The 14,234-nt window shown below is 41.3% G+C and overlaps 1 protein-coding gene across 1 annotated transcript; it reads left to right on the forward strand.

The window, feature by feature from the left end:
• Window positions 1-8,388: 8,388 nt before the first annotated feature.
• LOC121992657 (actin-like) lies at window positions 8,389-9,941 on the forward strand. Its single transcript, XM_042547159.1, has 4 exons — window positions 8,389-8,451; window positions 8,534-8,927; window positions 9,007-9,620; window positions 9,728-9,941. Exons 1-4 carry the CDS (start codon window positions 8,392-8,394, stop codon window positions 9,791-9,793), a joined length of 1,134 nt encoding a protein of 377 aa, XP_042403093.1. The 5' UTR covers window positions 8,389-8,391; the 3' UTR covers window positions 9,794-9,941.
• Window positions 9,942-14,234: the final 4,293 nt, after the last annotated feature.

The following is a 14,234-nucleotide window of genomic DNA, read 5'->3' on the forward strand; positions in this document are numbered from 1 at the left end:
ATGGGGTGGCATGCCCGTTCGGCGTCGTTTGCGTCTATTCAGTGGCTCTTCATCACCAGCAGACTCGGTCTCTTCAGGCCGAGCGTCTGGTTGCACGTCGGAGTGGGCAGCCTCCCCAGCAACCTCGATATTGTTAGAGTGTATACTAAAAGTCTAGCTTTTGGTATAAACATTTATCTAGAAATAAGAATCACATTGGTCAAATAACTACATTTATGATAAAAGTAGTTGTTCAATTAATTTATATTGTAGATAACATGGTGTGTGATGTCACACACAGAAGATCATGTTATCAGTACCTTATAAATTATAAACAGTAGCTCACGACCAAAATGGAAAGGAACAAACCATTAGAAGGTCGTAGTGTAATTAGGTATCAGTTTATCTTGACTGTATAATTACACTAGTACACTTAGAGTGTATTGAGTAGGACCATTTGAGGTCGTTTCTTTTATACTGATTTTATAAAGAAACAAAGACCTCGGTTATTATGGAAGTGTGTACTCTTAATCCTAATATAATAACAAGCACATATATTTGATATTTATTTCTTTAATTTATCAATGGGTGAGATTTAGTTCGATGAATCAATAAGCCCGATAAGTTGGGAAATGATATCACTTATAGTGTGTGTTGTTAATTATAGAAGGAAACTGTGTCCTAGTAATCTAGGTTGAGAATGTCCCCAAGAGGAGCTCATAAGGATTGTCATGTTAAACCCTGCAGGTGGACTTAGTCCGACATGACGATGAAGTTGAGTGGTACTACTCTTGGAGCTAGATATTAATTAAGTGAGTTGTCAGTAACTTACTTAATTAGTGGACATTTGTTATCTTAAACACAGGGAGACTAACACACTCATAATAAGAAGGAGCCCAAAATGTAATTTGGGATTGGTGCGGTAGGTCAATAATAGTTCTCTAGTGGAATGAATTATTATTGATAAAATTAAGTTGTGTGTTCGGGGCGAACACGGGATGCTTAATTTTATCGGGAGACCAAAACCAATTCCTCCTCTCGGTCCCTATCGTAGCCTCTAGTATATAGAGATTTATACCCACCGCATACCCACCTTCTTACCCATCCAATGGGGCGGCCAAGCTAGCTTGGAACCCAAGCTAGGGCCGCCAAGACAAGTGGATGAGTTAAGTTGGTGGCGGCCAAAGCTTGGGTCCCAAGCTTGGGTGGTCGACCACTAGAATATTAAAAGGATTTTATTAAAATGATTTCTTATGTGGATATCATGTTTTTAAAGAGAGTTTAAAATTAAAAATTTCCTTTTATAGCTTTCTACAAAGATTAAGAGAAGAGATTAATCTCTTTCCTTATTTGTAGTTTAAAAGGATGGTTTTAATTTTGGTAAAACTTTCCTTATTTGTAAATCATCTACATGTTTAAAGAGAGTTTAAAATTTGAAATCTTTCCTTATTTGTTGATTAAAGGAGGATTTTAAATTTTAAGAAAACTTTCCTTTTAAATCATGTTCATGATTTAAAGAAAGTTTAAAAATTAAATATTCTCTTTATAAGTTTCTACAAGAGATTAAGAAAAGATTTGATATCTTTCCTTATTTGTAGATTAAAAGAGATTTTAATTTTAGAGATAACTTTCTTTTTATCCACATGTTTAAAAGAAAGATTTTAATTTATTAAATTTCCTTTTATAAACCAATCATGAAGGATAAAATTATTGAGAAATTTTTATAAATTTCCGGAAGCAAATAAGGAAGTTTTAATTGATGTTTAAAATTTTATTTGCTTGGAAATTCTATGGTGTGGCCGCCAAATAAATTGGAGAAGGAAAATTATTTTTGATTAAATAATTTTTCCTTTTCATGGCAAAAGAATTAAGGAAGTTTTATTAAATTTTCCTTATTTGCCAAGACCAAGGATTATAAAAGAGGGGTAGAGGAGGCTTCAAAGCTAACAAATCTATTCTATTTTTCCTCTCTTTTCTTCTTCTGGTCGGCCCTAGACTTTCTCCTTTCTTCTCTTTTGGTGGCCGAACCATACATCTCTTGGAGCTCTTGTTGGTGGCCGGACCTAGGAAGGAGAAGAAGAAAAGGAGGAAGCCTCATCTTGAAGATCCCTTGGAGTATTGGTGGTGATCAAGTTCTTCTTCCTTGGAGGTGGTTCTTCTTGTGGCCGAACCTTGCTTGGAGAAGAAGAAGGTGCGTGGTGGTTCTCGTCTCGGAAGATCGTCGCCCACACGACGTCCGGGATAAGAAGAGGAATACGGTAGAAGATCAAGAGGTTTTTCTACAAGGTATAACTAGTAATTTCTATTTCCGCATCATGCTAGTTATTTATGGAAATAATACCAAATACAAGAGGCTTACGTTCTAGTGTTTCGAATATGGTTTTTCGAAGTTGTGTTCTTTTGTTTCTTTCTTTTCCTTGTGATTTGATTGTTCTCTTTGGTTAACCTAAAGTTATTTTAGGAAATTAAATATTAGCTTTCTATTAAAGGTTTTGTCTAGTCGGTGGTGGTTGCTCCCATATCCAAGAAGGCCGTGTGCCTCGCCACGTCAGTACTGGGAACCTTTTATGGAAATTAATATTTAATGGAATTAATAACTTAAGGAGACTTGGGTCAAACGTGTTAAGTTCCGCAGGAGATCCAAGTCAAAACCTAAAAGAACAAATAGATTAAGTTTTGGATCAAACGTGTAAAGTTCCGCAGGCGATCCAAAATTTAATTTAAAAGAACACATGGTAGCTAGGAAAAGGTTCAGACCTTTGTACAAAAATTTTGTACAGTGGAACCTATAGGTTTTCCGAGTAGCAACCAACAGATATGTGATGTCCGGGTGGCGGACCCACCACCAGTAGTAGGAGCTTCCTCACTCTCACCCTCATTAGAGCCGACCGACGCAAGGCCAAGTCGCTCCATCTCCTTAGCAGTGGCTGCCTCGGCCTCGGCAGCCTTAGCCTTCAGCATGCCAAGCACTACCGATTTCATCTTTGTGTTAGCTGCAAGAGAAAAAAGGAAAATCAATTAAACCCAAAGTAAAAAGTCAAGTGGAATTTCTTACCTATGCCACCTGGGAGAGGCGTTTGGATCAGGCTTAGTCCGAACATATACAGGACGCCCTCTGGTAATAGCTTGTGGATGTCGAGTTTCAGGCCGGCAGTCGAGTTTCAGGCCGGCAAGCATATTGGTCGCATGAAGGTAGTCCGACCGAGTTTTATACCTCTTCAGCTCGGGGGGAGGGGGGAGTCCAATCTGCCACTTGGTTCGGAAAGGAGGCAGCTAGGGGAGCCTTATATAAAAGAAGTAGTTCTTCCAATGTTTATTGGAAGTGGACATTTTATCAAAAAAGACTAAGCCGATCCGAGACTAGAAGAGATAAGTGTCCAGCTCGGACTGCTTAGGGTAATAGAAGTAGTGGAATATTTGAGGCTTAAGGGGAATGTTGTGGACCTTGAACAACCCCACAACCCCGCACAGCAGGCGAAAGGAGTTAGGGACAAGCTCTGCGAGCGGAAGGCTAAAATAGTTACATACTTCAATAATAAAGGGATGGATGGGGAACCGCAGGCCGACCACGAATTGGTCCCGAAAGAAGCAAATGGTGTCGGTCAGCGAGTCGTGTGGTTGATCGGATCTGCCGACTAGGACAAGCTCGTGGTCAGACGGAAGGTCAAAGGTGTTTTTGAGATATGCCGCGTCACTCGCATCAAACCTGGTCTCCATGGTGGTATACCAGGGACCAGGGGTGAGGTCGATCGGCTGGGAAGAACTGACCATGGGTGGAAAATGAAGAAACAGAGGAGTTCGTGCAGAGGATCGTCGAAAAAAAGGCGAGAGTTCATCGGGCAAGATAACGGGACGCCGGAAAACGCTAGACGACGAGAAAGGCAGACAAAAGACCAGGAATTAGATCTTACAAGGAAAGGAAAAGCCGCTGGAAGAAGCCGGAGGTCGCCGGAGCGCTGGGAGCAGGCAACGTCGTTGGAGCAAACGGTCGAAAGGCAGAAGGAGAGCGCAGAGGAAGAAGCGGCGACGTTGAGGCTTTATAAAGATGGACGCGGTCGATCGGGGTCGTCCGATCTTGGGCGCAGGAATCAAGGCGCACATCCGGCCGTTGAATTCGAACCTCCAAACGTCACATCAGTAGCTGTCACCTCGGACGTGCGGCGACTGCGCCAGCGACACGTGGCGTCGTCCCACATGTTAGCATTTAATGGGTGCATGCTTGGCCTTAATGAAACAAATTTACACGCATCGCGAGGAGATTTGGACGGCGTTAGCATTAGCTGATCGGCCCACGTCCCTCCGACAGAGGTAAGGAAAAGTATCTAAAATAGCCAAGTGCAAAGGCACGAATCGCCGACCCTAGGAGAAGGATCGATCCTATGGAGACCGAGCGGGGGCCCCACTCATTCAATAGGCTGACCCGCCAACCACTCGCCAGACTATTTGTCCAGTCAGTCGGACTTTCAGCCTCCTTCGACTAGACTTGAAGGGAAGGCATGTGATCCGGTGGTAAGAGGAGGAGGCCCGCCTGGTAGAAGGTCAAAGTGGTCAACACCCGGCAGATGTTCGACTTGGGCGGGGGTACCTTCCTAATCAGCTGAAGGATTAGCCGACCCGACACGTCGACAGCTCGGCCTGACGCCGAGTTTCCGACGCTCATAAGGCAAAGCAAGAAGAAACGGAGTTCGGCCGAGCGGCCATCCCGCTCGCCCAACAGTAGCCACGACGTTCGGTCGAGCGGGCATCCGCCTGAAGACCGTCAGTCGACGGGTCTTCGCTCGACCCGGGAAAAGCCCTGGTCGAGCAGTCCCTCCGCTCAGCACGGGAAAGGCGCTAGTCGAGCGGTCCCTCCGCTCGGCCCGGTAAAAGATAGAGGGAGCAGGTGGCGAGATCTTCCTAGGAACTAGTGTCACCGATAAGAGGCATGGCCAGCGGCCTGGTCGAACAGAGAATCGTACGGCGGAAACTTCCATTGTCGCATCAGGGATATGCTCGTACTATTGAGATATGGTGTCAGACATGCTTTCCTGACACAACATTCCAGGTATGCTTCGAGGGGCGTGCACGTCTTGGAGAGTGTGCACGCACCTCTGGGGAGCCCTATATAAGGACCCCCAGTTTTCGACGAAGGTATATTTTTTGACATCTCTACTGTAGCTACAGTTCTCGCTTTTGCCATACTTCTTTCTTTCTTTCTCGCCGCCGGAAGTTTGACTTGAGCGCCGGAGGGCCATCGCCGGGGAACCCCTCCTCGGCTCGGCACTGTGTTTGCATGTTCACGGCAGCAAGGGATCTACGTCTTTAGGGTTTTCGATCAGTCAACAGGAGCGCCACGTCTTCAGCGTCCATCGACTCAGCACTCGGACATGATCAAACAACTAATAAAATAAACTTAAAAATTTAAAATAATCAAATAAATTTAAATTGAATCATAATAGATAAATAAAAAAATTAAATTATACTTAATAATTATTTCAACAGTTTAATTTATTTTAAATTTAATTTAATTTAATTTGATTATCTTATTAAATAAATTTGAATAGACCCGAGTTGACGCATTTACAGTCCCATCAACAATTGCAAATGACAATATATGCAAGGATTGATGTAATTTCACAAGAACAGTAGAAACGGTGGAACAATAAGCTATGAGAGCTGCTTTTCCCCCCTCCCACTGACAGCATCCCCTCCCTCTCCCCTCTCTATCTCCATTTCAAATAACTCCTTTACCCTTTTCTTTTTATTTTTTTAAATTTTATTTATTTTTCATTTAATTTAATTTTTTTAATTAATTTTATTTAAAAATAGATCTCATATTTATATATTTTAAATTTATTTAGTTTTTATGTAGTTTTTATTTTTAATTAATTTAATTAATTATTTTTTATCAATAGGATATTTTTTCAATTTTATTTAATTTTTATTTAGTTTTATTTTTTAATCAATTTTATTTATTATTTTTTAATCAATACTTTATTTTTACAATTTTATATAAATTTAATTTAGTTTTATTTTTTAATTAATTTTGTTTATTATTTTTTATCAATACTTTATTTTTTAATTTTATATAAATTTTATTTAACTTTATTTTTTAATTAATTTTATTTTTTATTTTCTCATAATACTTGCATTTTTTTAATTTATTATTTTTAAAAGTATTTTTTATTGATTTTATTTTTTTAATCAATTTTTATCAGTTTTATTTTTTTTAATAATTTTTTTATATGTTTATAATCTTTTATTTATTTTTAGTTATAAATTTTAGGAGTTATTATTTGTAAAATTTTTAAAAAGTTTAAAAATATGGATCAAAATAAAAATTATATATTTAAAACTAACAAAAATACTAACAATTAATAGTGTACACATTCATAACTTAGAACAATTTTTTTTTTCAAATGAAGAGTATATGTAATAATAATAAAAAAATACATAAATATATAAAACTAAAAATTTTAAAGGGATGAGAGATTTTGACATGTGTCAAGGATTGGAAGAGGGGTAATTTAAAGGGATAAGAGATTTTGACATATGTCAAGGGTTAAAAGGGGGTAATTTAAAGGGAGAGTAGATTCTGACATATGTCAAAGCGTTGAAGAGGGGTAATTTAAAGGGAGGGTGTGTTTTGACAGGTGTTAATGGTTGGAGGATGGGTAATTTAAAGGGATAAGAGATTTTGACATATGTCAAGGGTTGGAAGGAGGTAATTTAAAGGGAGAGTAGATTCTGACATATGTCAAAGCGTTGAAGAGGGGAATTTAAAGGGAGAGTGTGTTTTGACAGGTGTCAATGGTTGGAGTATGAGTAATTTAAAGAGGATGAGAGATTCTGACATGTATTATGTGTCAAGGGTTGGAGGGAGAGATGATTTAAAGGAATAGAAGGTTTTAACATGTGTTAAGAGTTTAATAAACAGAATGAATTTAAAAATAAAACTAAATAATTTTTTTTAGATAAAAAAAAAAGTCACTTGAATGGGAGAGAGAGGAGGGGGGAGGGGGTGGGCGGTGTAAGGGGGGAAAGAATTTTGCTTTGTTTGTTTGTTTATTTTTTTGTTTTTTAATCCGTTTTAAAATTTTTTATCAATTTTATTTTTTAATAATTTTTATTATATATTTATAATTTTTATTTATTTTTAGTTACTGATTTTAAGAGTTATCAACACTTAAAGCTCCAAGGATGGGTGATTTAAGAAGAGGGGAGGTTCTGACATGTGTTCAGTATTGGAGGGGTAATTTAAAGGAAGAGGGGTATTTTGACATGTGTCAAGGATTGGAGGGTGGGTAATTTAAAGAAAATAAGAAGTTCTGACATGTGTCAAGAGTTGAAAGTGAGATAATTTAAAAGGATAAAAGATTTTGACATGTGTCAAGGGTTGGAAGGGGATAATTTAAAGGGATGAGAGATTTTAACATATGTTAAAGGTAGAAAGTGGGTAATTTAAAGGGAATAGAGGTTCTGACATATGTCAAGAGTTGAAGATGAGTAATTTAAAGGATGAGTGTTTTGAAAAAATAAAAAAATTTATAAAAAAAATAAATAAAATTGATTAAAAAAATAAAATTAAATAAAATTTAAAAAAATAATAATCAAAATTAATTAAAAAATAAAACTAAATAAAAACTAAATAAAATTTTAAAATATATAAGCATTTATGAAAAAAATAATAAACTAAATTAATTAAAAAAATAAAATTAAAAAATAATAAACAAAATTAATTAAAAAATAAAACCAAATAAAAATTAAATCAAATTTAAAAAATATATAAGTATTATGAAAAAATAATAAATAAAATTAAATAAAATTTAAAAAATAAAGAAAAAAAGAAAGGGCAGAACTGTCATTTGACAGGGAGAGAGAGAGGAGGGGAGAGGGGGTGCGGTGTCATATGGGAGGGGGGAAAAGCAATTTACGATCTTTTGTTCCCTGCTCTAGCCGTGTTACATTAATATAACATAGAGTGTACCACTAAAACATTTTTAAAACGTTCTCCAATATAATAACTTAACAAGAAACCATTGAATTTTTTTAAAAAAAAAATTGCTACACCAAACAAATTTTGTATACATTGACGATAATTTTAGTGATAAATAATCACTCCCATCATTCTCTCTTTATCCTTGAACGAGCGACGATATTGGCAGCGAACGCCGCGGGCTTCCCACCATCTTCGTTCACCTCCTTTGACCCTGCGCAGTCGAGCATGATCATAAATGTTCGCCTCAGCGTCAGGCTTCAAGCTCATTCCTCTGCATTTGCTCTTCATTTCTGTAGCTCCAGACGACATTACAATGTAATCTTCATTAGCTGCCCTGTTTCCATTCATCCTTCTCTTCTTCTTCTTCTTCTTCTTCTTCTTCTTCTATGTTAGTTAATTGCTTTCCTTTTTAAATTCATTGCAGCAACTGAAAAATGGCAGAAGGTGAGGATATCCAGCCCCTTGTCTGTGACAATGGAACTGGCATGGTCAAGGTACGTACAATTTCAAACTCGATCTCGTTGACATATATTTTATGGATCTTCCTCTGCTTTCGCATGATCTTCAATTTCTCAGGCTGGTTTCGCTGGAGATGATGCTCCAAGGGCTGTTTTCCCTAGCATCGTCGGCCGGCCGCGCCACACCGGCGTGATGGTCGGCATGGGCCAGAAGGACGCGTACGTCGGAGACGAAGCTCAGTCGAAACGAGGCATTTTAACGCTCAAGTATCCGATCGAGCACGGCATCGTGAACAACTGGGACGACATGGAGAAGATCTGGCATCACACTTTCTACAACGAGCTCCGCGTGGCGCCGGAGGAGCACCCGATTCTGCTCACCGAGGCGCCGCTGAACCCCAAGGCCAATCGCGAGAAGATGACCCAGATCATGTTCGAGACCTTCAACGCTCCGGCGATGTACGTCGCCATCCAGGCCGTGCTGTCGCTCTACGCCAGTGGCCGAACGACAGGTCGCGTATCAATAATCCATATCGCGTTCGCCGATCGATCGATCGATCGATACTCCTTAATTTGGATGTCAATTCGCAGGCATCGTGCTGGATTCCGGCGACGGCGTGAGCCACACTGTGCCCATCTACGAAGGCTACGCGCTCCCGCACGCGATCCTTCGCCTGGACCTCGCCGGCCGCGACCTGACCGATGCTCTGATGAAGATCTTGACGGAGCGCGGGTACTCGTTCACGACGTCGGCCGAGCGCGAGATTGTCCGGGACATCAAGGAAAAGCTGGCGTACATCGCGCTGGACTACGAGCAGGAGCTGGAGATGGGAAAGACCAGCTCGTCCCTGGAGAAGAACTACGAGCTGCCCGACGGCCAAGTGATCACCATCGGGGCGGAGCGGTTCCGCTGCCCGGAGGTGCTTTTCCAGCCGTCGATGATCGGGATGGAAGCCGCAGGGATCCACGAGACCACCTACAACTCGATCATGAAGTGCGACGTGGACATCAGGAAGGATCTGTACGGCAACATCGTGCTGAGCGGCGGAACCACCATGTTCGCCGGCATCGCTGACAGGATGAGCAAGGAGATCACCGCACTGGCGCCGAGCAGCATGAAGATCAAGGTGGTGGCGCCGCCGGAGAGGAAGTACAGCGTGTGGATCGGAGGATCCATCCTGGCATCTCTAAGCACTTTCCAACAGGTCCTATTACTATTGCTTTCAAAATCAACATCACTTTATAAACTCTAAAATCAACACAGTGGATTCAAATCATACTTTAACATTTATGTATTCTTCATCAATTTCAGATGTGGATTGCAAAGGCAGAGTACGATGAGTCTGGGCCTTCCATTGTTCACAGGAAATGCTTTTAAGTCTAGTTGTCGTTGTTCCGCAACACGACTACTCACTGGGATCAGAGGCATTGCTCAGATCTTCAACTGAATTATCTGTCGAGTAGATGCTATTTTTTTTTTTTTTGCTTGATTACATTTTCTGTTTTGGGGGAATATGGCTAATAAATTTGTGCCAGAACAATTTATTGTATTAATTTTTGTTAAGGGTCGCTGAATATCTTATCCATAATAATACTTTAATTTTATTCTCCTCATCAATTGTGTCTCAACTAGTTGATTCTTCTTTTCCTTCTTTAATTTTATGGTTCATGATGATTGTGAAATAGTAGGAGACTTTTAGGTTCACTTGGGTGTAAAGAGAGAAGAGGGAGAGGGAAAGGCTCACATTGTTAAAGAAGTAGTGCAAGTTTGTATAGAAACACAAATTCTTTGATCAAAAAACTTTAGTGAGTGGTACCTAGTCACTTGTATCTTTTCATTTTTGGGGGAAAAATTGATCAAATGTAAGAGAAAAGTTGGGGCTCAATTTGTGTAGAAAATTTGAAAGAGAAGAGATGGGAAATGGGAAATGCAAAATGAGATTTTGCTCGTCAAATGCAAGACGCATGCGCATCACCCTTCCACTCATGACACAAGACAACCTGCCCCTCCTCTAGGGCATGATAGAACGGTGAGACATTCATTAGATTAACTAAGTATCTACGATTTAAATATTAGTTACAACGTACTATAGGATATTTTTTTAGTGGAATGAAAAATTTAGGACGTTGTCATTTACACTTCCAAATTTATCCTGTGGATGAAAGGCAGAAGACTGCCTCCCTCCAAAAATAACTGGATCGATAAGAATGGATACTTGGATTACAAAATCAAATGACACAAGCTATATAACCTTAATTGAACGCTCATTGTCTCTTAAATATCAGATACCTTGTGCTAAATGTGAGTTGTCCTTGCACTATTCGCCCTTCCATTAGAGGACTTGATCCCTACGTGTATAAAATTATACAAAAAAAAATGGCATCGAGTCATCTTATCTTGATCTCCCTTCATTCCTTTAAAAAAGTCTAAATTGCATCTATAGAATTTAGAAAGGCGTCACACATTCCCTCCTATGATATAAAATGCATTTATCTACCAATATAAATTAGATATTTAATATCAACTAAAAAATAAAAAAATATAAAGACTTTTCTGCATCTAAGCATGGTGCAACGAGAAGATATTGATGGATTTACATAGCACCCCAATTCAATACTCAGTTGGACATGTAACAAGACTATTAATGGGTGGAGCGACTATGACGATGACATACGATTCTGATACGAAAAATAGAAAAAGCGGTTACGAGGATAAAGAAGGTTAAATTGACAGGTTGAATTATGATAAGATCAAGAGAGGTCAATGAACATTTTCTCCGTCTGCCTCGACTAGTTGATCCACTATCTTGATCTACCATTCTGTCTGACCGATTTGTCGTTTTTCTTGGCTAGTCCGCTACTTTAGCCGATCTGTCACTTTGGGCGATTCACCACTCTTCTTGGCTGATCTGCCACTTCGTCTAGCTGAGCCGAGCCACCTTTCTTGATTAATCCACCACTCTTCTTAACCGATCCGCCACTCTGGTCGACCCGCCACTAATCTTGGCCAACCCGCCACTCTTCATTGCCGATACGCCACTCTTCCTGGCCGATCATCCACTATTCTTGGCTGACCTGTCACTCTTCCTGGCGGATCTGTCACTCTTCTGGACCGATCTGCCACTCCGCCTGGCCGATCCACTACTCTTCCTGGACAATCCTCTAGTCTTCTTGGTCGATCCGAGCCAGTTATAAGTGAGCGTGCTCTCACGACCAAGTCCTAGACTCTTGAGCAGACCGGCCAAGTTATAAGTGAGCTTGCTCTCACGACTAAGTCCTAAACTCGCGAACTGACCGACCGAGTTATAAATGAGTTTACTCCCACAACCAAGTCTCAGACTCTTGAGTCGACCGACCGAGTTATAAGTGAGTTTGATCTCATGACCAAGTCTCATACTCTGAAATCGACCGACATAGTTATAAGTGAGTTTGCTCTTACGATAAGTCTCAGACTCTCAAGCGACCGGCCAAGTTATAAGTGAGTCTTCTCTCACGACCAAGTCATAGACTCTCGAGCCGACCAGCCGAGTTATAAGTGAGGTTGCTCTCATGACCAAGTTCCAAACTCTCGAGCCGATCGATCAAGTTATAAGTGAGTCTACTCTCACGACCAACTCCCAGACTCTCGAGCTGACCGACCAAGTTATAAGTGAGTCTGCTCTCACGGCCAAGTCCCAGACTTTCGAGCTAACCGACCGAGTTATAAGTGAGTTTTCTCTCACGAACAAGTCCTAGACTCTTGATCCGACTGACCAAGTTATAACTAAGCGTGCTCTTATGACCAAGTCCAAGACTCTCGAGCTGACCGATGGAGTTATAAGTGAGCGTGTTCTCATGACCAAGTCCTAGACTCTTGAACCAACCAACCGTTATAAGTGAGCTTGCTCTCACAACCAAGTTCCAGACTCTTGAGCCGACCGAACGAGTTATAAGTGAGCTTGCTCTCACGACTAAGTCCCTGATTCTCGAATCAACTGGTCGAGTTATAAGTGAGCCTGCTCTCATGACCAAGTCCCAGACTCTCGAGCCGATCGACAGAGTTAAAAGTGTTCATGCTTTCACGACCAAGTCCTAGCCTCTCAAGCTGACTAGCTAAGTTGTAAGTGAGCTTGCTCTCATGACTAAGTCCTAAACTCTCAAGCTGATCGACCAAGTTATAAGGGAGCGTACTCTCATGACTAAGTCCCAAACTCTTGAGCTGACCGACCGAGTTATAAGTGAGTCTGCTCTCACGATCAAGTTCAGACTCTCGAGTCGACCAACCGAGTTATAAGTGAGCTTGCTCTCACAACCAAGTCCTAAACTCTCATGTCGTTCGGCCAAGTTATAAGCATACTTGCTCACATACCCAAAAAATCCAAACTCTTGGTCCCTTGGCCAGATTATAAGCAGGGTTGTCCATGCTTAATGACCGCCTGGTTGAATATAAAATCTAGACTCTTGGTCCCTTAGTCGTTCGCTCGACACGTCTCAGTCGCTCACTCATTAACTCGACGATTGAAATTTTCAAACTCAAATTCCAATAACTCAATTTCCAATAGATAAAATTCCATTTTGCAGAATAACGACAGTTTACTCAAACGTCAATCAGTAAATCATCAAATCACCAAACTTCTGAGCAACAACCCCTCCACCAGCCACTCACCAAATAAACAAAAAATCAATTGACAAAAATCAGTCAATTTCAATATGCAAAAGTCAGACGAATTCTGGCTAAGCTTAGTCCAGCTAATCAGGAGCGATTCTGTTGAACAATAGGCTATCTAGTTAGTTGGACTCGCATCTCCTCCGATTAGACTTGAAGGGAAGACTTGTGATACAGAGAATAGGAAGAGCGGCCACAAGCAGGTTGAGTTGTGAAAAGGTCAAGGAAGGTTAAAGACCATTTTTCCCGACTGACCCGACTAGCTGATTCACTATCCTGGGCGATCCGCTATCCTTGACGATCCACCACTCTTCTTGGCCGATCTACCACTCTGTTTGGCTGAACAGAGCCACTCTTCCTAGCTGATCCACCACTCTTCCTGGTTGTTCCACCACTCTGGCTAATTTGCCACTTTTCATGGCCAATACACCACTCTTCTTAGCCGATCTGCCATTCTGGATGATCCACCACTCTTCTTGGCTGACCCGCTACTCTTCCTAGCCGATCTGTCACTCTTCCTGGCAGATCCGCCACTTTGGCCTATTCGCAGCTCTTCCTAGCCTATCCGCCACTCTTCCTAGCTTATCCACCGCTCTTCCTGGTCGATCCGCCACTCTGGCTTGGCTAATCTGCCACTCTTCCTGGCCGATCTACTACTCTTCCTGGCCGATCCGCCACTCCGCTTGGCCAAGCCAAGCCAATCTTCCTAGTCGATCCATCACTCTTCTTGACTGATCCTCCTATCTTCTTGGTCGAGCTAAGCTAACTAGTCCGCTTGGTTGATCCGCTACTCTTCCTGGCTGATCCATCACTCTGGCCGATTCGCCACTCATTCTGGTCGACTCGCCACTCTGGCCGATCTGCCACTTCATCCTAGTCGACTCGTCACTCTGGCCGATCCACCACTCATCTTGGTTGATCCGCTACTCTTCCTAGCCGATCCACCACTATGACTGATCTGTCACTCTTCTTGACCGACCCATCACTCTTCTTGACCGATCCGCCACTCTTCCAAGGTCGACAGACCGATCAATTGACCGACCGACCACTCTTTCTGGCCGAGTTGAGCTCTTACAGAGGCCAAGTCCTCAGGATGGTCAACATTCCCTAGCCAAGCCGACCCCATCTAAGAATGAGGTCTGACTGGACGTTGGAGGAGACTTAGTTGGCTCAT

This window comes from Zingiber officinale, chromosome 6B (assembly GCF_018446385.1).
Source record: "Zingiber officinale cultivar Zhangliang chromosome 6B, Zo_v1.1, whole genome shotgun sequence".
In the NCBI taxonomy this organism is placed as follows: domain Eukaryota; kingdom Viridiplantae; phylum Streptophyta; class Magnoliopsida; order Zingiberales; family Zingiberaceae; genus Zingiber; species Zingiber officinale.